This window comes from Paramacrobiotus metropolitanus, unplaced genomic scaffold, assembly GCF_019649055.1.
Source record: "Paramacrobiotus metropolitanus isolate TYO unplaced genomic scaffold, Prichtersi_v1.0 Parri_scaffold0000102, whole genome shotgun sequence".
Taxonomy (NCBI): Eukaryota; Metazoa; Tardigrada; class Eutardigrada; order Parachela; family Macrobiotidae; genus Paramacrobiotus; species Paramacrobiotus metropolitanus.
This window is the reverse complement of record NW_026570322.1, coordinates 306,794-329,809: the sequence shown is the minus strand read 5'-3', so window position 1 is coordinate 329,809 and position 23,016 is coordinate 306,794. Positions and strand designations below refer to the sequence as shown.

Here is a 23,016-nt window from a genome sequence, read left to right as displayed (position 1 = left end):
TCGTTATTGGATATCTTTAATTTCGCCATATCGCGATCAAGTTCTTCGACATTGGTTTGGTGGACGGTATCCATCTGCTCCACAAGGGAACGCAAAGTTTCGTTTGCACTCTGCAGGTCCGCATCTGCTCTCTCACGTATTTCCCGTTCAACTTTCAAACTTTCCTTGAGTTTGACATTTTCAGTTTCGAGAATAGTCACACGTCCGGCGAGAGATGACAGCTCCTTGCATGCTTCCCGAATAATAGGAAGCAAGAGGTCAAACACATCTCGGTTGTTCGGTGAGGGTTTGTAGGTCGACGAGTTAACATAGCCATCCATCTTGGCGACCAAATCATTTAACGTGGAGGTCATTGTGGCCGGCGCACTACGGGCCGGTTTTCCACTGGACTTCGGAGTACTCGTCGGCGTGGGGACAACAGGCATGATAAGGGAGATAATGATACACTTATTAAGTTATCATTTTTACTTCAGTAGGAAGCAGAAAATATTAGAAAGGTCACGCCTATTTGCTCAGAAATTCACTGCACAGAGCTAACCAGGATGTATTTGTGCACGTGGTGAAAAAAGTTAGATCCGCACTCGAGCTGCTCAAAAGCAAATCACAAAATAAACTTCGTACAACAATAAAATAGACTTCGAGAAATATTTCATATGCAAAACCCCAGCGAGGCCAGCTACGAAAATATTTTAAGCATGTAGAAATGCGGACAGCTTTCAAGCTTTCCGGTTAATTTCGACCAGTTTTATAAAAATTGTGAAAACCTCCGTAATTTTTGTTTTTGTTTGACTTTTTTACGTTTTTAATGTAACTCTTTAGTTGCGATCTAGCTTACTCAAAACGTGAATTTTCTGGTACTAAAGATAGCATTTAAACGGTGATAAAATGGATGGAATGGGATCATTTACACCATGCCCATAAAAAACCATTCTGACCAAAACCAGCTGATATGCTCAGAATTAATGGAAACTTGTGCGAAAAAATTAACGGCTGTTAGATGTGACCTCGCAGGCCGCATCTTCAGCTACTAATTGTAGATTTTCAGCCATTCAGTGACTTTTCACTCTTCAGTATTTAATAAAATAAAATGGATACATATTTTTTAAGATTTAAAGGTTAGTGAATATCCAGGCTACCACAAGTATTACAGAGCAACGTAGGTGAAAATGAAAACCCAAGCTGACACCAGAATTACAGAAGAACGTAGGTCAGTGAAAAACTGAAAACCAGGGCTGTCACCCGTATCATAGAACCGCTACGTGACTAACGTCAGTGAATACGGTAAACGGGCCGCAGGCCGGCTTTTACATATTTAATAAGTTGATTTACATGTATAATAAACACTTTTGATCGTGAGATATTGAGGAACTCAGATTTCTAGATATTTTTGTACTTAATTTCGAAACTCTGGAGTCTCGAAAAATCAGAGGTAACGGCCCCGCGCAGCGGGGCCGAGTCGAAATATTTAGAAATTCTGGAAATGTAAAAGCTTTGGAGCCGATTTTGGAAAAATTTCTAGTTATTTTGAGGTATAAGAACGGATTTAAAAATATCTTAAGGTTCGAGAACTTAAAAAATAAGTTATAGGTTTGATGTAATTGACAATTTTAAGGTGAATTTCCACTCGAATATGCCCAAGTTCAGTTACACAGGAACCGATAGAGAAAACATTTCTCTATCCACCAATGTAGACTTAAGCAAAAAATCGTACAAAATTTCACGATTGAAAAACTAACCGAGACCCGAAGTTTTTGACACAACTTTCATTACTGCGCAGCACACGTGATATCTCTGTTCATAGTGGCGGCAAGTGTGCTGACCACAGGCCGCACAGGCACACGAAGCTGCCAGCGGCAGGAACAATTACATGTTTGCATAAGATCAGAAGACACGCGCGCTATCCTAATTATTGGGAAGCACAATCACTTTTATTACCTTGTTTTCCTATTTCTCACCACTGGCGTTTGACCATCACAGAAGCACTTCTGATCATCTGATAGAATTACGGCACTCTTGCGAATGTAGAAAAAGAAGAATTTCACGTTGTCACTTTCCATCGCAATCATTTCTCATCACGACGTGATGACAGTCAAACAGTTTGCAGTATTAGGTCTACCGGTACATGTGGTTGAAGTAAATTGTGAATTTTGCAATATACATTTTTCCAAATGGCGAGCGTATCCGTACCGGCTATTTCAAAGTGGTCAACAGCGCCCGAAGATGATGACGAAGAGGTGTATATGGTTAGCAAAGGTTAACGATTTATACATTATTATTAATATTGTACCGTACTTTCAATTTTTTCGCCATCGCAGTGTAAATTTGGTAGCGCTTCTTTATGTCATCGGTGTCCATTTTCCCCACTTTCTTGAACACCTTTGCCAACCAGTTGGGAGTATCCAAACTACCAAAAAAACATTACTAACTTGCAACTTTAAAGTTTAGTTACGAATTACTTACTGTTGCTGTTGGAAGAGAGCTTCGAGCTTCTCCATCGGCAGTAAGTATGGGCGACACAGCCAAGAATTACGGTAAAAAAGAATTGAATGGCCGAAAGACGAAAGATTGAACGCGATTGTCCTTTGCAGTCGATTGCGAAGCCTTTTATATGGATCCTAATTACTGTGCTAATTACAGCACGGTTGTGCAAACAGGTGGCCTGATGAAATCAGGACTGACAACAGGATGCGCACCACTCGAACCCAGAATTAGCGTGCTGTCCGGTCTAGTCTTGCGTTCGCACAAAAGTTGAATTTCTCAAATTTACAAATGTGGGGCAAATAACTTGGGGTTTTCTCCGATTTTGGTTTTGATCAATACATTACATGGAGAAAATTCCCATACACATTCTGAACCAAAATATTGCCTATCTGACGGAAGGTCACCGAGTTATACCAGGTTAAAAATTTAAAAAATGTGCCGCGCAGCTGTTTTTTACGCTAACATCACCATTTTGGGCTGAGTAATTTGACGTGTTTAAGTTTTTAAACCTTTTCCGGCGATAGCACAGCAACCGGTTATTGCGCGCACATTTTGAGTTTAAATTAGTATAGCTCAATGTTCTGAGCACAGAAGCCAGTAAAGTACACTATGGAACTGTTTACGAGCCCATCATGGCGTTTTTTCTAGCAAAAGGGGTGCAAACGAGTGGAAATTCAGCTTGTTGTTGTTGTTGTTGTTGTTGGGATATACAGCTTAAGTACGATTCATTACTTAAGATTATTCATTATTCATTACGATTCATTATTTAAGTACGATTAAGGAAATTCAGCTTAAGTACGAGTAACCGTTGTTTAGGTTGCTAAGTTGCGAAACTTGTATTTGCTCATTCGAGACGTTTCCAGAATTTACTGGAAATTTCTAAGAGCTTTAAACGCTAAGTACTGAAAGTTTGAAACGTTTTTGGAAACGTTCCGGAAACCAAAATTTTTTTCCAAGCTACAGGTAGGAAACTGCAAGATGCTGGCAATAAAAATATCGAAAGTTGAACAAATTGAATCTCGAATTAGGAGATATTCTCCAAAAAACGATTACTTAGGGACATACGGATCCACTGAAAACGCTAAGTACTGAAAGTTTGAAACGTTTTTAGAAAAGTTCTGGAAACAAAAAAGTTTTATTCAAACTACAGGTAAGAAACTTTGAAAGACGCTGGATTTTATAAAAATATCGAAATTATCACAAATTGAATCTCGAATTAGGAGATAATCTCCAAAAAGTAAGGACGTAAGGATATATGAATCTATTGACAAGAAACAGCTGCGGCTTCGCCTCCGCGTTTCTTGTGATCCACGGCCAGAATCAACGAAAGCTCTGCTACTTACAGATACTGTATTTATGTAGAGATTTTGAGCACTGGATAGTGGTGGTAGCTCGGTAGCACACTCACTCAGTTAGCGATTTTGTTCACTCGGCAGCAGTGTAACTCGGTAACTCACTCGCTCAATTAGCGATTTTGTTCTAAAGTTGATTTTGTGGTTGGTATTGTACGGAAATCAGTTCAATTTATTCGGTTTAATTTCGTATTTGAAAATGTGTGTTATGTGTTGTATCCAGGTAAAATTTCTAGTGAAACTGGACTGGATCGTTTGCGGCATCGTACCGGCACGATTCCGATCGCACTTATTCAGAAAAAAAAATTCATGTGACGCAGTTCTGGACCACGGCCGATCTAACTGTAGTATCAGATTTTTTTAAAAGTTTTTGGTTAGTGAGATCTCCAGACTGTGGGGAGGCCGCGCATATTATTGATCTTTTTCTTAATACGAGGTATTTACGCCATCGTGTTATTGTTGTCACAGATACAGTGCAATTGCGAATTTTGCTCGTAGTAGATTCCAGTTCTTTATTAAGCATGACAGGTCCCTTCTAGGATAAATACTTCTTATTATACTTACTTTAAGATTTCAAGGAAAACCAGTTTCCTGATTAACGGTAGAGTAAGTTTGAGTATGTTGCCGTGAAAATTTGTTGTTTTCTTGAATCAACTAATTAACTATATTAAGATAATATTCACTGCACTTTGCATGAACGAAAGATCTATTTTCAGTCCATGGATTTATACGACTATCTTATATCGTTGCTGTTTGCTGTCGTTCATATTTGGGCTCTGGTCCAGTTTCGGTCAAGGATGCGAACCAGTTGTTCGGACTCGCGATCGTAACATATCGTTCTGTGAGTGTTCTTCCTTGGTTTATAAATGACCAGCGTCAAAGCTGTAACAACAAAATTGAGAAACTATTTATTTAAACAAATTAATTATCAAGAAACTTTTTACCGAAATAGAATAAAAATGAATGCAGCACCGCAACAATTGTGTTTCCTGCTTTTGACATAGGGTTAAGCCGTTAAGTATTGTTACTCCATTGATAAATAAAGTACGAATATTCCTTTCGGGAAAATGCGTAATCAAATTAAGTTTCATTTTTTTACGTACTTTGAAAATGTTATTCACACTTCGCATAATTACTCAATTTACACGTCCTTAAAATTTAAAAAAAAGCCACTTGATCACGATTCGCCAGTTTTATTATCCTATAGTCCTATACGAAAGGGAGTTTTATGGGCTGCAGCATACATACAATGGACACCATAAATGTGGTTACACCGATAGCCGATAGCGCTATGCATGCATACAGCTATCGGTGTAACCACATTTGCGGTGTCCACTGTATGTAGCGTACCGTGATGAAAACTATTAAGGGATTTGGCCCGGTATTGTATTGTACAGATTCATGGTACCAAATTCGTACACATGTCCGAAAATTCACTTTCGATGCGCTCCGAGACATTTCTTTGCTTTGTTTAATTATGACATTTTGCAGCCAGATAATTGGCCCCCTTAAGCTTTTTTTCACACTTCTAATAGGTTTAGCCGGACACCACGAGTAGTCACACTACAGCTAAAATTTGATTAATAAAATTAATATTAACAGCGTCGCAACTCGCAGGCCAGATATTATTCGTATACGTACGTAGCGGTAGGTGTAAAAACCGTTTGTGCGCGCAGCATCCGGTTCGGGAGTTATGGCTGTTAGAAAATTCCAAAAAGTTCAAATTTCGGAGTGCGCGAAAGTGACAACTTTTTTGCATGTACATGAATTTGGTACATACTGTATGTACCGGGCCAAATCCCTTGATTGCTGTCATAGCAATTCGCTTTCTAGTTGAGACCTTGGAGCTCATCGTTCGATTAGCCCAAGAGAAGAAGACAAACGATATCGTGGATTTGTCACAGGCTCAAATTCTAGCCGGACAGAATCTTCCCGAGGACTCTGGACGACCTTTAACGTGGGTGCGCGTCGGCACGGCAGCAACGTTTGAGTGCGTTCCCCGGTCATCCCCTGATTCAAACAGCGGGATATTATGGCGTTATAAAAATATGTGGTTCCCTGCCAACAGTAACACTTACACCGCAGCAGCAGTCAGTACTGCTCGACTGCCGCTGTATACCACTGAAAGGCGCAATAATTCTTTGTATTTCCGAATCCACAACATTACGATGGACAATTTTGGGGACGTTGAATGTGTCCAGTCGTGTGCAGACCGCGAAGCCGATGAGTGGTGCGTGATAGCCTCGCACCGGCTCCGACCAAAACTGAGAGCAAAAGATGTCTTCCGGACACCATTGCGACCCGTACGCAGTGGATCGCTAAAGTGGACCTTTAACTGTCAAACAAAGCTTTTATGTGATCAGCATACGGTTATTCCAGGTTTTATCTGGAAAATGAACGACAATTTTATTGGCGTTCCAAATCATCATTACATGTCGGCCATGTTTGCTAACGTGTCCTGGTTCCAATTTAATTTTGTAGAAGAGCGCAATGGAACTGATCCCACATGCGTGCGTTCCACGGACGGACAACATGCATATTACGAAGCTACCTTTTACGTCAAGATATTTTGGCTGTACTTATACCCATATCCGCCGTCATCCGTGGAGTGTTGGGTCCAACCAGACGTAGCCAGTGGCGAGTGGTATGTCCAAAAAACCAATGTTAATTTCAACGACTAACTTTACGAATCGACCAGTTAGTAGTAGTCTAGTAGAGTACTGTAAATTCTGCGCATGCGCTGCTCTTTATTGCATTTAAGGCCCGAAAATGCGTTTCAAACCTTCGTAGTGAAAGTTGCATCATCAGTACATTTCTTGTTTTCCATAGAATATTATCAGCAGCAATTTGTAGTTTGTATTCTTAGTACCTGTTTATGTTGATTTGCACTTTACTGCACTTGTTTTTGTTGCATTGTGTTATCTTTACACAAATAATTGAAGTGGACAATGATATAAAAAAAATCGTGCGCTTCCATTACGATTCCTGGTTCTGACACGACCGGAACTCACCACGCGTGCCGTTTGCATGAGTGACGGTGAATGATGAGTCACACAGAAGCACCGCGCCATGTCATTGCGCCAACAATTTGTCAACAACAGCAAGAGCAACTTGAATTTTTTTGCCATGCTCCGTTAGTTGGACAGGTTGTTTTCAGGTCTGACACTTTTAACATTCCAGTTTCGTTTGTGTTACGGATTAGCTGTCGCTGTGCGATTATTATGGTGATTTGCCTACTTATTTGTTCATTCGTTGTACTTGGAATCATGGATGACGCTTCCTAAAGTAATAACGGTATAACCAACTTAGAACTAAGAAGTTTCTTTTTCACCAGTTTAGTTTACTGTGCTGTTTACGATTGGCAACAGTTAACACATCTCAGCTCGCAGGAAAGACAGTTATCCTATCGTTCCATTGATGTCGTCCTGTTAATTCTGTGTGATCTCAAATTCTTGTATGTTTTTCCTGGAAATTCACAAATCTGTCCCCGTTATCGGAGTTTATTTACTGCGTGCTGCTGGGAATTGACAAGCTAGACTACAGAGATAGCAGCGTATTCTTATCTGCATTGATAAATGTGGCGCATGTGGGTACAACCTGGTTGAGTTGCCTGCGTAAAGCACGGTGAAAACAGGTAGGCTGCGACTTCTCCAAAGAGACTTATCTAATATGCTTTGTTGTTGCTTTCATGGCGATTTGGAATCTTTTCTGATTTCTGCGATTTGTTTCCCTATCTTTCCGTGACTTAGTTTGCTTATGGAATTTGTCGTAATTTTGCGAAAACGCTCAAAGTCTTGAAATCTGTTTATATCCCGAAAAGTTACCAAATCTGTGAACGATGCAGTTGAAATTAGTTTATTGAGGAATGACGGAATGTACAAATTTGTATGCGATTTTTCACGCTGAGCATTTGTCTAAAATTTTAAAGTTCAGTTTACGCCTCTTTTAAATTGCTTGATGAATATTGCTTAATTGTTGTTACACGGTAAATTATAAATTTATGGAAATTTCTTTTCAGAAGCTGGAACTGTGGAGTTATCAGTCTGATTGGTTGTGGATGTGAAAAGGAATTTTTGCCATACTCTTATGTTAGCGCAGGATTAGAAAAATCTGAGGAATTCATTTAGCCACCTGTTTGCATACATTCCGCGCGGGGTTTTCCGCTGGCCATCCGTGTTACAGACGCCATTGTGCTGGTGATATTATGGTGGAGAAATGTGTGCGAGATCGCGTGGAGAGCGTACCGTGCAGTGCGAGCGCGACCCTGTGCAACTGGCAGCGTGAAGTGTCCTTGAAGGTCTCTAATGGCTCAACGGATTCGCTCTTTGCCAGTCCATCCGGCTGTGCCGGATGCGGCGATGCCGTCTGCGGACTGGTCATGGTAAGCGGAATTTATGTTATTGTTTTATGCTGATTAAATTTGATGTTGTTATTGTTGTACACCTTTGTAATTTTTTTCTGTTGAATTTTGTAGCCCCAGAATATTATTTTCTTCTGTTTTTTTAGCTGATCCAGTTGATCCAGGAGTTTACTCTTTTATGTTTTTAAACTTTTGAAACTTGCTTTGAGTTTTATTAACACACCACGAATTCTTTAAAAATAATGTTATTTTATCGACTGATTATCTGCAATTCGTTTCTTATTTTCTGTTTGCATTTTTCATTTAAGCAAATTTTGCATGAAATTTATGATAATCTAAATACTGTGGCTGTGAGATTAGAAGAATTTGCGGTTTTCCTCCAAGACAGTGTTTCGGTGGTGTACTGTACTAATTTTGAAGTTTGTCGCCCGATGATAGGCAATAATTATAAGGTGTGTGTAGTGCAGTGGCCGCCTTGCATCATAATGATCATATCGATGGATGTTTGTTTTGAAAGCCTTTAACTTTTTTTTATGGTTAATATGATTTGAGTTAAGGTTATTTCAGCAGTTTAAATACCTAGTTTTTGTTGTTTCGTGGGATACGAATTTCTACTACGCATATACCGGGTAATATGTATACTTTTTACGTTTGTTTGAATTTATCCGATATTTTCAAAAGTCCTGCGGTATGTAAAGCACATTTTTGAAATCTCCGTTTCCATTTAGAAAAATAATATGCCGTGTCGTTAAGTCACGTTTTGCATTTGGTTTTTGCGACAATTTGCACAATACGCCCAATTGATCCGTATGATTGATTTTGCGTTTCCTCTTCCGTGAAACATTGGCAGGTCGGATGTTGACATAAGCAACACTATACTTGCTTGTTAGCTTGTTAACTGCTAATGCTACTAACGGCGCACCTCCATGGTAAACGTTACCGGTGTTGGTTTGATTGGCAGGTGGCCGGCGACTGTGTCTACCATCCCGAGTGTTTTTTATGCGGCCAGTGCCAGTGCATAATTGGCGTCAGTGAGCCGTTTGTCCTCCTGGCCAGCGCCAGGCTCTGCTGTGAGAAATGCTGGCAGACCAAACAGGACCCCGCTGATGGTGACGCCAACACGCATCCCCTCCTGCATGTTATTTGCACGCCGTCCGCCGACTTTGATGCCCTTTTCCGCGAAAAACCCCCATGCCTTCGAATTGTAAAGTAAGCAGTGCACCTTTAGTTGTTTTAATCGATACGTATCGGCTGCATGCGAAAAGAGGGGATGGTTTACGTCGGAAATAACGATATTATTATCTCCTGCATGAGCGGAAATTTTAGTGTATGTTGTTTCATAACTGTGCTTCCAATTGCACGTATTTCAATCATTGACCAGTGCAGTGAGCGAGTAGTTTGTTAAGTACGACGTTCGAGCATGTAATGCGTTTATATGGCGGCTGCCGTAGTGTATTGGCTGGTACATGAGTCGTTAGGATGGTTATATGTAGCCAGGTCTGTTAAACTGTAATTATCTCTTCGGTGTAGTTTCGGAAATTATCATTAACTTACTCTTTTTTCCTGCATTAGGCAGTACATTCATGATTTAGCGAGTATTAATTTTTTGCATCTATTAATGTATTGCATTGTTTGCATCAGTTTTGTGTGTAAGTGTTGTTGTGTTGCGCAGATCTTTTGCATGTTCATTCGGTTGGTTCTTTTGGTGCAGAATGGGTGTGGGAAGTGTGGGAAATATTCGCATCGGTGATGAGATCGTGGAGGTGGATGGCCGTCCCGTGACGGACGAGAACTGGAGAGAGTTACTGTCCTCGATTCGCTATCGTCCTGAAAAACTGCCCCTTACTTTACACCGTCCGTCCGATGGGCATAATAAATGGTAACAAAGCGTAATTAAATGTCCAAGCGCTCTGTTTTAACTATACGTTATTTGCAAAACTCACAGTTCATGTTGGTACTTTGTATTGGACAAAACGCCCTAATTGCAACATATTTAATTTTTGTAATTTGGAATATGATTCTTTTCATTATTATTTTAATAACAATTGCTTATTTAATCAGTTGGGAAATCAAATGGCGGGCGAAACGGAAGTAATGCTAAATAAATATAAATACAAGTAGCCGTTAATGTTTGCAGGGCAAATATTAACGGCAACTTACAAAATTATTCAGGATTTTGTAAAGTTAATTGTGCAGTATCAAATAATTTTTAATATTTTGTTTTGGTTAGTGCCACGCTTCCGGTTATCTCCCGTCCCCGCCACTCCGTCTCCCCCATCAATCCCCGCCCGCGCGCCTTTTCCCTAAACCGGCGGCGCAGTCGCTCCACTTCCCTGCCGCGATACTCCACCATCGATGAGCCGGACTGTGCCGCGCCCGTCCGTCCGAACTCCGGGCTGGGCCGCAGCAGTGAGCAGCGTGGCAGCCGGCAGGAACTGCTGCGCGGCGTCTCCCATCGGGCCCATGATCACCGCGGACACCGCTCCTTCCGGCCGTCGGATCTCGTGGAGCTGGAAGAGATCGGGCGGGGCACGTACGGGGTCACCTTCAAAATCTGCCACCGGGAAACCGGCGAGGTAACTCTCAAGAAAACGTATTGCGTTTTCGAACTATGCATTTCATTTTCATAATAAATTGAACGATCGTGTGGCGTTGGTTTCAAGCGACGTTTGTTTGTGCGAATCAAAATATCTGCACACTTGCTTCAAAATGTAGTGTAATGGCAAGCTACTTCAGATGGAGACTGTGCAGTTTGCAACCTACTTATGGGTGATATCATTTAAAGACAGGTTCTGATTTGAACTTTCTCAGTTTTTAAAAAAATATTTTATGTTGCGAGGGTTGTGTCAATCAACAGCTTGAATTTTGTTATCCACATTGCAAGGTATGGTAATGGATAATATAATGAAAAGATTGGTTGTGGTTTTAAGATTTTTGTTTAGACACATTTTAGGTTGCGACGTGCAATGCCAGTAAATCGCTTTTATGTTATTAAATAATCTTCTGTGCAGAGTAGTAATTCTCTTTGTGCAACAGATTATGACGATGAAGAAACTCTACCGGTTCGATCGTGTGGCCCAGGAAGATTTTCTCCGCGAGAGCGCCGTCTTACGCAACGTGGACCATCCCAATGTGCTGCGTTTCATCGGCGTGGTGATCAAGGGGTATAACCTGCACATTATCACCGAGTACGTGGCGGGCGGGACCCTGGAGGAGCGCATTAAGGACCTGACGCAGCCGTTCGCCTGGCCGGAACGAGTGGGGGCCGCCCGTGATATTGCCGCTGGATTGGCGCATTTGCATTCCTTGAGTGGGTGATAAAGACTGCATTTTCGTTGTCAATGGTGCTGCTGAATGCCAAGCATGTGCTGCGTTGGCATTTTGCACGCCTCAATGAGTTTGTGGTGGGCGTGGAATAGTAGCTAGTGTTTTTTTCTCTCTAGGTATAATTCATCGGGATCTCAAAGTGGACAACTGTCTCATTCGAGAGGTACGTTGTTCTTGTTTAATTTTTTTCCAGATGTTTTACACATTTACAGAAGATTTGTTTACAGTATCAATATTTAAAAACCCGCTTTAGATTTTTGAAACCTTTACCAAAACAAAAAAAGCTGATAACCTTTATTTGGAATAAAAAGAGCGGAAATAAGACGAGTTTGATTTTCAAAACAATAGAAGTTCGAGTGCCTGTTAGCAGTAGATGCTAGCAGAGGCGCCACGATTAGCGAAAGGGATACATCTGGTAATGTTGATGTTGATGTTGTTGTATTAATTTTGTACTCATGAATTTTGAGAGGATCAGTAATAATTTTTAGAATAAGTTGTGTTAGCAGTACTACATATACGGCCGTCACAAATTTTTATAAGAAAAACTAGTTTTCTAGAATTTAATGACCTTTGAATGCTAGTTTTGCGCTCATTGTACAATGTCATATCCATTTCCTGAAGGGTATTGCCGCTGTGCTACGCTTCTGTTACTGATTGCATAGCAAACGTACCGTAATAGGTGCAAACTGTAAAGACTGCAACAGTGTATTTGGGACTTGTTATTTGGTTATTTGGGATTTCTCAGTGCCTGGATTTTTTTCCGATATAAATTATGGTTATGTAGCAGGACGTCTGTTAGTAAATTTGGTTTTTCTAGCTGACATAATTAATTTTACCAGCATTTTAATTTTATTAACGGTTGGAACGTTTATTTTCCATTTTTTCGTTACCTATGCTTTTACCTGTTATGAATACTTCAAATCTTCAATACGGCTAAGAGTCTATTGAGTGTGCTTGGTTGTTCAGGATGGATCGGTCGTTGTGGCGGATTTCGGATTGGCCTGCATCCTGCAAAAAATTCCCAGTTCGCGACATTCCGTGCACGGCTTCTCGTCCGACGAGCCGTCGGCCTCCAACAGCGAGGAGAATCTGACCAGTTCCACCATGAGCAGCGGCCGGAAACGGCGTTTGACGCGCGGTCCCAAACGGCAGACAGTGTGCGGCAACGCGTTCTGCATGGCGCCGGAGATGCTGCAGCACTGCTATGATGAACGCGTGGATATCTTCTCCTTCGCCATCATTCTCATACAGGTACACTTCGCTGAAACGGGGCCTACGTGATTTTCCTCTGAATTATGGATTTATTTTTGCGATAATTATTATTTTTTGTGAATGGCGTACATTTTGTATAGGTATTTTTTGCATACATATTCACAGATTAAAAATTAATATGAAAATCAAATATTGTGGCGATTGAAGACAACCGTGGTTGAGTTGAGTCTATTGAACGAAACCGTAGTTCAGTGTCTACATTTTCTTGCCTCTGTTCAGTCTGTTGTTCGGTCGCTGTTATTTAATCGAATCGTTGAAAACCGTAATCTTTCGCATTTGCAGTGTGTAAGTTTAAAAAACATCTGACACCTTTTTAGCGATATTTTTTTAGTGTACACTGTACACTGAGATCAGTCAGTGGAGAATGTCCGCTACAATAATAAAAAACCAAACGCGGCCTGACGAAAAACGCTTAGAGTAGGAATTAGGTACATCTTTATTTTATGCGTAGTTTAACCTACCCTGTACAACCGATAGTTGATCGCCCAGCAATAGCCAGTACATTTCAATTTGTGTTGGTTGTGAATAAGATAACCGGACAGTGATGTTGATGTTCGTCAGTCTCATAAGCGATGGTAGTACGCTGAAGCCTGCTGGTCGATTTGGCATCGCGGGTAAAAGGAAACTGATCCAGATTGTAGGAAAATAAAAGATGTGTCTTGTTTTGTCGCTTCAGATGTTAGCCCGCATCCCCAGCGACCCGGAGACCGGCGTCCCGCGCAGCCGCGACTTCGGTCTGGACCGCGAGCGCATCCTGTCCACGCTGGTCCGTCCGGACACCCCGCCGCTGTACGTGACGATCGCCTTATTAGCCGGGGATGTCGACCCGGAGCGCCGGCCGTCCTTCGCGCTTCTCCAGTCGTGGCTAGGGCGCCTGCTGCTCTGTCTGGAAGCCAAGCTGCCGGTGTCGTTGGATCTGCACGCCGAGGTGGAGGAGTTTGTCCGCAGTGATGTGGAACAGCCGCTGGTGAAGAATCCCTTTCTGCGTGCCGCCAGTGAGCCGTTCTTCGATGTTGAGAGCGGGGATAGTGGATACGGGGACGGCGGGGAATCGGCGCGGAACAGTGTGCGGTCGCTGGTGATTCGGTGATAACAGAAATGTGGGAATGAGCTTTTACGTGATAGAGCGTCGGCAGCATGTTGTGTGGATGGGTTGTGAATGATCTGGGTGGTAATTTATGAATTTGTTTTTACGTTTTTCTGGGTCTGATTCAATGATTTTCTTGGTCTGATTTAACCTACATTCCTTTCTTCAGTTTCTACATTGTTGTTTTGTAAAAAAACGTCCTTGGCAGATAGAGAGTTTAACTGTAATACGATTATAAACAGTTTTAATGTGTCCAGAATTTGCTGACAAGAACAGAGAATAGTATGAGCATTAAATTCTTAATACAAAAATAAACAGGATTAAAATCATTAAATACATACAATAAATAAACAGCTTTATTGGGCCTAAAATTTGCTACTCTTACTGTATTATTTGCAAAAGGTTCTTTAGCTGATGGAGAGATTGATTGTAATACAACTACAGTGATAAACAATTTTAATGGGCCCAAGATTGGTATACTGTATTAAAGTAGAACTAACGACTTAGCACTGATTTTTTCGTACACAGTATTTCTTGTTCGATACCACTTTCAACAATTTTAAACATTCAACTTAAGTTTACTTTGTTAAGGAAATCGGCTGTTACAGCATTTCATTAGGTCTTGGACACAATTATAACATCGTACAATTTACATATATACAATACTCCATGAAAATGCAAAAAGTGCGTAAAAAGACAACTGCCAATCTGATCTACTGGAAAATTCAGGCTTGTGTTATTCGCCATTAAATCAAATCAACTTCAAAAGCGTGCCATTGCATTCTCGCACTTTTGATAATTTAGTTAGAAATTTCTTTGAAAAGGGAACAAGCAAAGACCATTTCAACATGGCACTCATGGGCGGAAAAGCTTGCAAATTTGGTAAATCATCGCGCAAATTCCCAGTTACCATCTACATTCCATTCAGACAGTTAAAACAGCGATGCATTACAAACAGCCAAAAGGCACAAAGGTCATCCAGGAATTAAAAGGAAAAAACGAAAACACTAAAAGCCAAAATATAATTGAGCCAAGGGAAGCACAGGCGCTTGAGGAATAGGAGCCATATCCTGAAGAAAACGGTATGCGGACGGAATTAATCAGCTGCGCGTGATCGGCATCGTCTCGATGAAGTCCAGGTAGCGGCGCTGGCGGGGCTTGTGCTGGGTCAAATTATGGCGGGCTTCGTCCACGCTGAACCATTTGCGTTCGCGTCCAACCTGTAAACATAGCGGCTGATTCAAATCTTAAAATGAAACAAAAAATGCCCATACAGTTTTTCACATGAAACTTCCGCTGCTTCGATTTGAACATACCGAGAAAAACCACTAATGCATGTTTCACAAAAAAGTAACAACATCGGGGAAAATGTACGATCAGGTACAAGAGAAAATAAGCGGTCTACATTTTTCATTTAAACACATGCCACATGGAGTGTTTTAAACACCGTACTAGTGCGATGTGCACCTGTAAATTTATAAACCATTAAAAACAATTTTGCACACTCATGCTGCCGTCTTGGTCAGCACAAAAAATCCGCAATATTCAAAAAGAATATAATAACGTATGAATAGAACATGCTACATTACACAGCACATGTAGGTTTTCTCGTTAATAAAATGTTACAGAAAAAGGGAAATCGCTGTGTCAGCAAGTTTTCAGCGGATTATATGAATATACAGAATTCGATACGGTCAAAATTTACGCGCTTGTAAATCGCAAACATGCCTTATCATAACTGATAAATGCCATCAACAAAGAAACAATTCCCAGTTACAATTTGCAAACAAAAGCACAAAGAGGACGTCAGCTTACGATATTGAAAAACCATAATGCCATCGAACAAAAAAGATTATTTGAATACCGTCGCAGTTGCACAGTCATTAATGTAGAAAGGTACAAACATGTACCAATGGTACTACTGATCGTGAAAGGTAGACAGCTGTCTTTTTTGCCACTGTACTACACTACGCACTTTTCGCTATGAAGTCATGTTAAACAGTTAAACTTATTATTTTCAGTAATGCAATGACAGAAATGCTTCATGTCTTTTGTCGGATTTCCTGGTTGCAGAATGACTTCGTTTTCAAATAACTCATAACACAGTTTCCCTTTAGTAAAATTCCAGAATTAAATTTCAGATAAACTGCAGCATTTAAAAAATTTTAAATCCATATAAAAGGAGCAGTCATTCTATCATTTATTTGTATGCTTCTGTTTCCAAGTAATTTGCTGAATTTTATCAATTTTCATGACATGACATGTCACATTACTGTACATACTGTACGTCGTGCCTACCATTACGGCAACATAAAATTTAGAAAATATTCGTACGAAAATAAAAAGTATGTTGTACGGAAATAAGCGAAAACATTGAAAAATACGAGGTCCCGTCTGTTTTGTGAACGGAAGATTTCACTTTACAGCAGCATACGGTACCTTGAGATCATCCCACGAATCCATCTCCTCGGTGACCAAGAACAGATACACCACCGTCCGATTACGGCTCTCCGGATTCTCAAAGACCCCCAACAAACGCTGCATCTGTCCCCGTACTCCGGCCTCCTCCTCCACCTCGCGTTCCGCCGCCTCGCGGGGATTCTCATTGGGCTCGATGCCTCCGCCAGGCACTACCCAGCGTTCATGACTGCGCGATGAGGATACCAGCAGCACCTGTCGCTCCCCGCGGCCGTTCTCCGCCGCCACTTCCCGCACACACACACAGGCCGCCCGACGCCGGAAGCCGTCGGCGTCGTAGCAGCGGATGGAATTCGGCTTCTCCTTCACCATGGCTGCGTCGGGAACAGGCAGATAAAAAGGGAAAGCGAAGAAATAGTAGGGGAGAATAATTACTGCCGAAGCCGGTGTAGTTCTGTATCAGCTATGGAGAAATCAATGGATGATAACAGAAAAGCATAGCAGCACGCTGGATACAGTTTCCACTGGCGACGGCTGATCTCGTTGAAAGAAAGAGGAATGCGAATTATGCGATCGGTGGTTTATGTAGAGTTCACAGAATAGAGGAAAGGATACAATGACGAGGTCCGAAGTTAGATTAAGAAAGTATTCAGGGATCAACAAAAGCGTAAAACAGGTTTAGCGCGCGAAACTGCACCGTCGAAAAATGCTCACAACTCCGCATGGCAAATATGAATTTCGGAGAATTTTCGATTCTGTTGCAGCTAGCTGGTGTAGGCAGAATCCCATATCCAATGGAATTGGAAGGGTGCCACGCGTACATTGTGCAAGTGGAAACCATTTCTAGTGGAGTTGGATTTATTGAGCATCGCTGGCACTTCCGGTGACTGTGCGAGCAAGTCTGCAAGAATTTCAAGAATGCCTGCAACGGACGAAATTATTTTGTTTGACTGTTTTCAGTGTTTTGTTCTTTCAGTTTTATTTGTTTACCTTTTTTTCGATAGAAATTACTGGCGGATTAAAATGGAAATTTGTTGATGATTCTTTTATCGTGTAGCGACATGCGCCTGCCGTATCTTGCCGCGGTGGATTTGCGCGATCAACAGGTGGTTCTGCACTCCACTCGGCGCTAATCGCCATGCGCTGCATGCGCTACTTCTCCTTCCTTCGCCACAAACTCCTCTCCTTCATAATCTCCATCTTCCTGGGATACATCTCCGTGTTATTCACGGAATATGTCCGCTTGTACAGCTGGAACACGCACGGCCCTGCGGAATGCCCCAGTTCCCTGCCTGCGACACCCACGGGCGGGCACCCAGCGCGACAGCTGCTCTTCGTCGGTGTTATGACGGCGGCCAAGTATCTGGACAGCCGGGCTACCGCGGTGTATCGCACCTGGGGCCGCAATGTGCCCGGGCGGATGATGTTCTTCAGCAGCGCCGGGTCGCGGAGTACGCAACCGGATCTGCCGGTGGTGGCGCTCCCGGGGGTGGACGACGCGTATCCACCGCAGAAGAAATCCTTTATGATGCTCAAATATATGTATGATCATTTTTGGAGGAGTTTGAGTGGTTTATGCGGGCGGATGATGATGCGTACGTGCGGACGGATAAATTGGAGTATTTTCTGGCGTCGTTGAATAGTAGTAAGCCGTTGTTTATTGGACAAGCGGGACTGGGAACGAAAGAAGAGTTCGGGCTGCTGAATCTCGCGCCAGGGTACGGCATGTCAAAAACAAATTTGTTTGTAGTTTGTACTATCATTCATATTAGAATTTGACTTGAATTTTTTTATGATATTTATTCAGAAAATTAATTCTTATTTTTCTGACTTCTACAAATATTTTTCCATATTTATTTGGCAGTCTGTTGTTATTTGGCATTTTGTTGGAACAGAAATACTCATATCTGTAGAATTCAAACTCGTATTTCAGCATCGGAAATACGTATAAATAATAGTTATTTTGTTTTTTTTATTGGTTTAATATTTTCAACTCATTGTTAATGCTATGTTAATTTCTGTGACGAATTTTGCAACGAGTAATTTATTGATTTTGGGCTTAATTTATTTGTTAAACGATTTTCATAGTTGATGTTTTTTTGCAGGGAGAATTTTTGCATGGGCGGACCGGGAATTATTATCAGCCGGGCGACACTCCGACTAATGGCACCGCACATAAAATACTGCCTGAAGCATTTACTGAGCACCCACGAGGATGTGGAGATTGGTCGGTGTATCCAGAAATTTGCCGGTGTTTCCTGTGCCTGGTCGTACGAGGTAGACGTTTACTGTCTTACGTTATTGTATAAGAAAAGTTTTTTCAGCTGTTTGGTATTCTTGATTTTTCTGCCGTGGACTCTATTTCAGCTAATTTATTTACTAATTTATTTCTTATTCTTCCCCGGCTTTGAGCAGTCTTTGCTTGTGCTGGCCAGTATGCAGTAGTTTTTACTTTTTAAAAAAGTGTGCAATTGCGCAAACCCTGTGAGCCACCAGTGTCGTGGCAGATATCGTAGTGAAGTGCTACATATGAGACGATGGTGTATTCAGTCGTGCTGAAGTAATGTATATGATGCCATTTGCATCTAAAGCTGCGTTTTAATCTTAAAAAATGCGTGACTAATTACTCGGTAAATGTTTTTTTTTTATCACGAGTATCCACTGATTACGGTTTCGTTGCAGATGCAAACGATTTTTACAATAATCAGAGCGGTCTAGCGGCCTTTACCGGTGATCTGCATGTGAAGGAAGTGCACCGGGCCATCACGCTGCATCCGGTGAAGACAGCGCAGCATCTCCACCGCATCCACAACTATTACACAGCCAATACGCTGGCCAGTGTCCACCAGGAGATTGTGCAGTTATCCCGGCAGATGTACGACATGAATGTCCTGTTGGACGAGAGCACGCATTTTCAAAAGGGCGTCAGGTACGTGTATAAAAAAAAGGGGATGGTAAACGCATGAAAATTTGCCACGCTGCTGTTCGGGTTTGTAGTTTGTACTGTGACGTGGGTACAACTGAAGGCAATGAATGAACGTACGTAGTGTAATGGCTATTTCGAGACCGTGTATTAAAGCCATGAATTAAACAGTTCTTTTGATTTCTTCATGTCGTATTTGATTTTTGAATTTCGAAACTAAAGTTTTACGTGTGCAGCGCTGTGGAAATTCTAGCCGTATGGAATCGGCAGTTGTAATAGCGTTTTGCGGTCATTCTGTGTTTAGGTGACCGCTATGAAAAAACAATTAAAATCGCATGCGCAGAACACTAATTGCTGGAATACATAATTTTTTGGAACTGTATTTGATTTGTATCGCGGATTCCGGCAAAATAACTCCAGCTTATCTTTTGTGTTGCTTTTTCTGCAGCGATGTTTTACTCCATCCACCGTCCTTACTCCGCTTCCGACCGCAGACACCCGACGAAGTGCTCGTCTGGGAATTCTTCACCAAATCCTTCTACTCTCACCTCGACTACAACCCGAAACGGGCGCTGCGCTCCTCACAGAAATGGGCCATCAACAACCTGGTGATGCAGCTGATGGAGCAGATCAACCACTACTCGGAGCAGCGCGGCCGGGTCATCGATTTCAAGGAACTGCTGTACGGTTACCAGCGCCTGGATCCGCTGCACGGGATCCACTATGTTCTGGATGTGCATCTGGTGTACAAGCGGTATTCCGGGAAGAAGATGACGGCGCCGGTGCGTCGGCATGCGTACTTAGAACAGGCTTTCGCCTGGACGGAGGTGGCGGAGGAGGAGGATTGCGTGGGAGAGGGGATGGATGACCGGGATGCGGCTTTGAAGAGGGATTTTGGCGGGGTGCTGCGGTATTTCTCGCCGCGACGCGCTTCCGGTAAGCGGTTCTTGCAATTTTCACCTATTATTTACATTTTATCTATTTTTTTACCCTATTATTTACATTTTATTTATTGTTTACCCTATTATTTACATTTTATTTTACATTTTGTTTAGGACCCTGTTAAGACAGATTTTTTTATAATTCCGATCATATTTTTATTAAAGATGGTTTACTGTTGGGAATCTGTTGGCGTTGGTTTCCTTGAGATTAGAAGTTGGGTTTGTGTAGCAATGGCTTCTGTTACTGAGTATTCGTATTTTCTGCAGATATTTAAATCCTAAACTTACCAGTGCGATCGACTGCGTACTTTACTTACACTTTTAATCGGCATCAGCCACTACACAAAATAATACGAGTGTTACATGGAGATTTTCGGTATGATCCCAGACACCGATTGGTTACGAGTACGTCTGCGCGGGTTTACAGTTTACACTAATGAAAAATTTTAAACATTGAAAAAAAACCACAATCTTTGGAGTCTTTCGAGAGGTTAGGACTGCGTACTTGAGAATATGTTCAGCGGGTGTGTGTTGTAGTGGAGTGGCTTTTGACTATAACCATTCGGTTTATGATGGTGGTTTGTTATCACATTGAGTTACAAATTTACAACCTGGTGCGTTTTGAAATTCGAAGTTTATGATATTGACTATTGAAATTTAAATTTTTTCGATTGTTTTAAGTTTTTTATATGCAGCGGGTTGTATATACTCAAAACATTTTGATTTCTCTTTTAACACTTTGAGCTCAGTCGGGCTGTTTTCTTTACTGGTAGTCTGGTACCAAGTACTGTTTGCAACTGCAGTACGGTACTTGTAATTCGTAAACAAGTTTGTCTAACAACTGTAACAGCGCTCTGTTAGCCAAAGTCATGAAAATTCGCGTTTATTATTTTAGATGTCCAGTTAGACACAACTGATGCGCAGTGCCATAAACGCTTGACCCCGGACACGATCAACATGATCCTGTCGTTATCGGGTCGTCCCGAAACTCTGGATCGCTTTCTGAATATTCTGCTCCCGATGACATCTTCCGGCATAACGCTGACGGTCATGAATTTTCCATCTGTTGATCCGGACGTCCAGGGCAATGTGTCGGAAGTAATAGATAAATGGCGCTTACAATATCCGCAGTTTCCCTTGGAAGTGGTCAATTTGGACGGGAATTTCTCGCGCGCGGTGGCGCTGCAGCGCGGCAGTGAGCGCTTTTCGGCGGAGGCCTTGCTGTTCTTTGTGGATGTGGATATGGTGTTTGGGGAGGGGTTTCTGGAGCGACTGCGACGCAACACCAAACAGGGACGCATGGTGTATTTTCCGGTGGTGTTCAGTCAGTATCGACCTGACAATTGGCCGGAAAAAAGCAACAGCAGTAAGGGAGATAAACAAGACTATGTAATTAGAAAATCATTCATGTAATTTTACTAATAGCGTTGATACAAAACGCAGCCAGTTTTTAACTTTTCAGATGTAAAAAATCGGTGTAAAAGCTTTCACAATTATTGCGCCGTACAATTGTAGGCTTTTTTTAAATATTTTTGATCTCAGGTTTATTGTGCTTAGCCACTAATCTACGACTGGTGTTAATTTATTATGTTACCAGGATTAACTGGCGTGTTTATCCGAAGTTATGGCTGCCCATCCGTTGCTTATTTATGAGTCCTTTAAAACGTCTTTCATAAAAAATGATATGTTTACTGTATTTTACTTGCGCCGTTGTGATTTTTTTCAGTGGAGTTGCTCTTGCCATTCTCCGTTAAAACCACTGCTTGCGATTCTCCGTTAAAACCAGTAGACAATAAAATTTATTCAGACGAATCAGTTAAATAAACGTCCAACTTTAATACGTACTTAATTGCACTACATGTAATCAGTTATGCAAATGATTAAGTAGTTAAATTAGTCAAATCAGACGTGAATAATCCAGAGTAAAATTTAATCAAATTAATAATAATAATAATTTGATTAACTAATTATATAACCAGTTTAATAAATATTAATTAAATGTGGCAGTAAATTACATAATTAATCGGCTCTTGGCGTGGCGAATTTGTAGACGTCTTCCATTTGACGGAAGACACCGGCTACTGGCGGCAATTCGGCTACGGGATCCTCAGCTGTTATAAAGCCGATCTGGACCGCGTCGGCGGCTTCCCCCTGGACATTGCCGGGTGGGGGAAGGAGGATGTGGACCTGTATGAGCGCTTCATCCAGTACGCCCAGACCGATCCGCACTTCCACGTGTTCCGCGCCGCCGATCCGGAGCTGGTGCACGTGTACCATGACATGCACTGTGATCCGCAGTTGGAGCCCGCCCAACTGGTCATGTGCCGCGGCTCACAGGCCGCCAGTCTGGCCAGTCAGCGCAAGTTGGCAGCCAGGGTGCTGCAGCGCTGGGCGGAGGGGAATGCGACGTTGGGGAGTTAGTTGACAGTTTTTGCGGGGTTCCTTGTTCTGGTCTTTCATTTTTTGTTGTTTGAAATTTTATAAAGATTTTTTTCTTGGTGTGCATTGGTTTGTGGTTCGACTGGTCTGATAATTTTTTACCGCTGTCTGTGTGATACTGTGCTGAGTTCCTTGAACCATGTTCCTGTCGTTTTTGTTAAATACTGTAAGATGTACGGGATTATAATTATTGGTCATGCAAGTATTGAAAACGAACAGAAATCAAAGCGTTCGGAAGTGGGCAGCTGATTCATGGCAAACTTTTAGAGGCATGTTGTGTGCAACATTGTCTTTTTTTTTGCTTATGTTCGACCCATAAAAAAGCGTATCAAAAAACTTCGCTCAAATCCCGACGATAAAATGAATGTAATATTTATATAAATTACAGTTGCAAATTCTCGAAAAGTGCAATCATA

General features: G+C 41.7%; 4 protein-coding genes across 7 annotated transcripts; 3 read left to right on the top strand and 1 right to left on the bottom strand.

Moving 5' to 3' along the window:
• The first annotated feature begins 4,382 nt into the window (after nt 1-4,382).
• Nucleotides 4,383-6,741, top strand: LOC129597247 (uncharacterized). 3 transcript variants are annotated; one of them, XM_055494728.1, is made up of 3 exons: nt 4,383-4,674; nt 5,652-6,136; nt 6,315-6,741. In XM_055494728.1, the coding sequence occupies exons 1-3, from the start codon at nt 4,527-4,529 to the stop codon at nt 6,462-6,464; spliced, it is 783 nt and encodes a 260-aa protein (XP_055350703.1). In that variant the 5' UTR covers nt 4,383-4,526; the 3' UTR covers nt 6,465-6,741. The 3 variants fall into 3 exon arrangements, with proteins under 3 accessions (XP_055350703.1, XP_055350702.1, XP_055350701.1); XM_055494727.1 differs by having other exon boundaries at nt 5,667-6,741; XM_055494726.1 differs by having other exon boundaries at nt 5,652-6,741.
• Nucleotides 6,742-6,819: 78 nt separating this feature from the next.
• Nucleotides 6,820-14,174, top strand: LOC129597246 (LIM domain kinase 1-like). 2 transcript variants are annotated; one of them, XM_055494724.1, is made up of 9 exons: nt 6,820-7,467; nt 7,852-8,214; nt 9,155-9,402; nt 9,905-10,072; nt 10,424-10,769; nt 11,230-11,503; nt 11,637-11,683; nt 12,487-12,771; nt 13,469-14,174. In XM_055494724.1, exons 2-9 carry the CDS (start codon nt 8,038-8,040, stop codon nt 13,880-13,882), a joined length of 1,959 nt encoding a protein of 652 aa, XP_055350699.1. In that variant the 5' UTR covers nt 6,820-7,467; nt 7,852-8,037; the 3' UTR covers nt 13,883-14,174. The 2 variants fall into 2 exon arrangements, with proteins under 2 accessions (XP_055350699.1, XP_055350700.1); XM_055494725.1 differs by lacking the exon at nt 6,820-7,467 and adding an exon at nt 7,578-7,718.
• A 339-nt stretch (nt 14,175-14,513) lies between these two features.
• On the bottom strand, nt 14,514-17,043 carry LOC129597229 (diphosphoinositol polyphosphate phosphohydrolase 1-like). The gene is made up of 2 exons (XM_055494699.1): nt 16,319-17,043; nt 14,514-15,099 (listed from the first exon to the last, which is right to left on the bottom strand). The coding sequence occupies exons 1-2, from the start codon at nt 16,667-16,669 to the stop codon at nt 14,980-14,982; spliced, it is 471 nt and encodes a 156-aa protein (XP_055350674.1). The 5' UTR covers nt 16,670-17,043; the 3' UTR covers nt 14,514-14,979.
• On the top strand, nt 16,184-22,865 carry LOC129597230 (chondroitin sulfate synthase 1-like). The gene is given in 7 exon segments (XM_055494700.1): nt 16,184-17,850; nt 17,853-18,015; nt 18,403-18,587; nt 18,980-19,226; nt 19,669-20,156; nt 21,057-21,527; nt 22,212-22,865. Coding segments are annotated over 7 exon segments (2,340 nt in total). The 5' UTR covers nt 16,184-17,435; the 3' UTR covers nt 22,583-22,865.
• Nucleotides 22,866-23,016: the final 151 nt, after the last annotated feature.

Bases quoted from the DNA above. Each gene is read 5' to 3' on its own strand.
- LOC129597246 (XM_055494724.1), top strand. From the start codon at position 8,038: ATGGTGGAGAAATGTGTGCGAGATCGCGTGGAGAGCGTACCGTGCAGT. The intron at 11,684-12,486 runs GTACGTTGTTCT...TTGGTTGTTCAG, and splicing joins ACAACTGTCTCATTCGAGAG to GATGGATCGGTCGTTGTGGC. The intron at 12,772-13,468 runs GTACACTTCGCT...TTGTCGCTTCAG, and splicing joins TCGCCATCATTCTCATACAG to ATGTTAGCCCGCATCCCCAG.
- LOC129597247 (XM_055494726.1), top strand. From the start codon at position 4,527: ATGAACGAAAGATCTATTTTCAGTCCATGGATTTATACGACTATCTTA. The intron at 4,675-5,651 runs GTGAGTGTTCTT...TTGCTGTCATAG, and splicing joins CGATCGTAACATATCGTTCT to CAATTCGCTTTCTAGTTGAG.
- LOC129597229 (XM_055494699.1), bottom strand. From the start codon at position 16,669: ATGGTGAAGGAGAAGCCGAATTCCATCCGCTGCTACGACGCCGACGGC. The intron at 15,100-16,318 runs GTACCGTATGCT...CTATGTTTACAG, and splicing joins ATTCGTGGGATGATCTCAAG to GTTGGACGCGAACGCAAATG.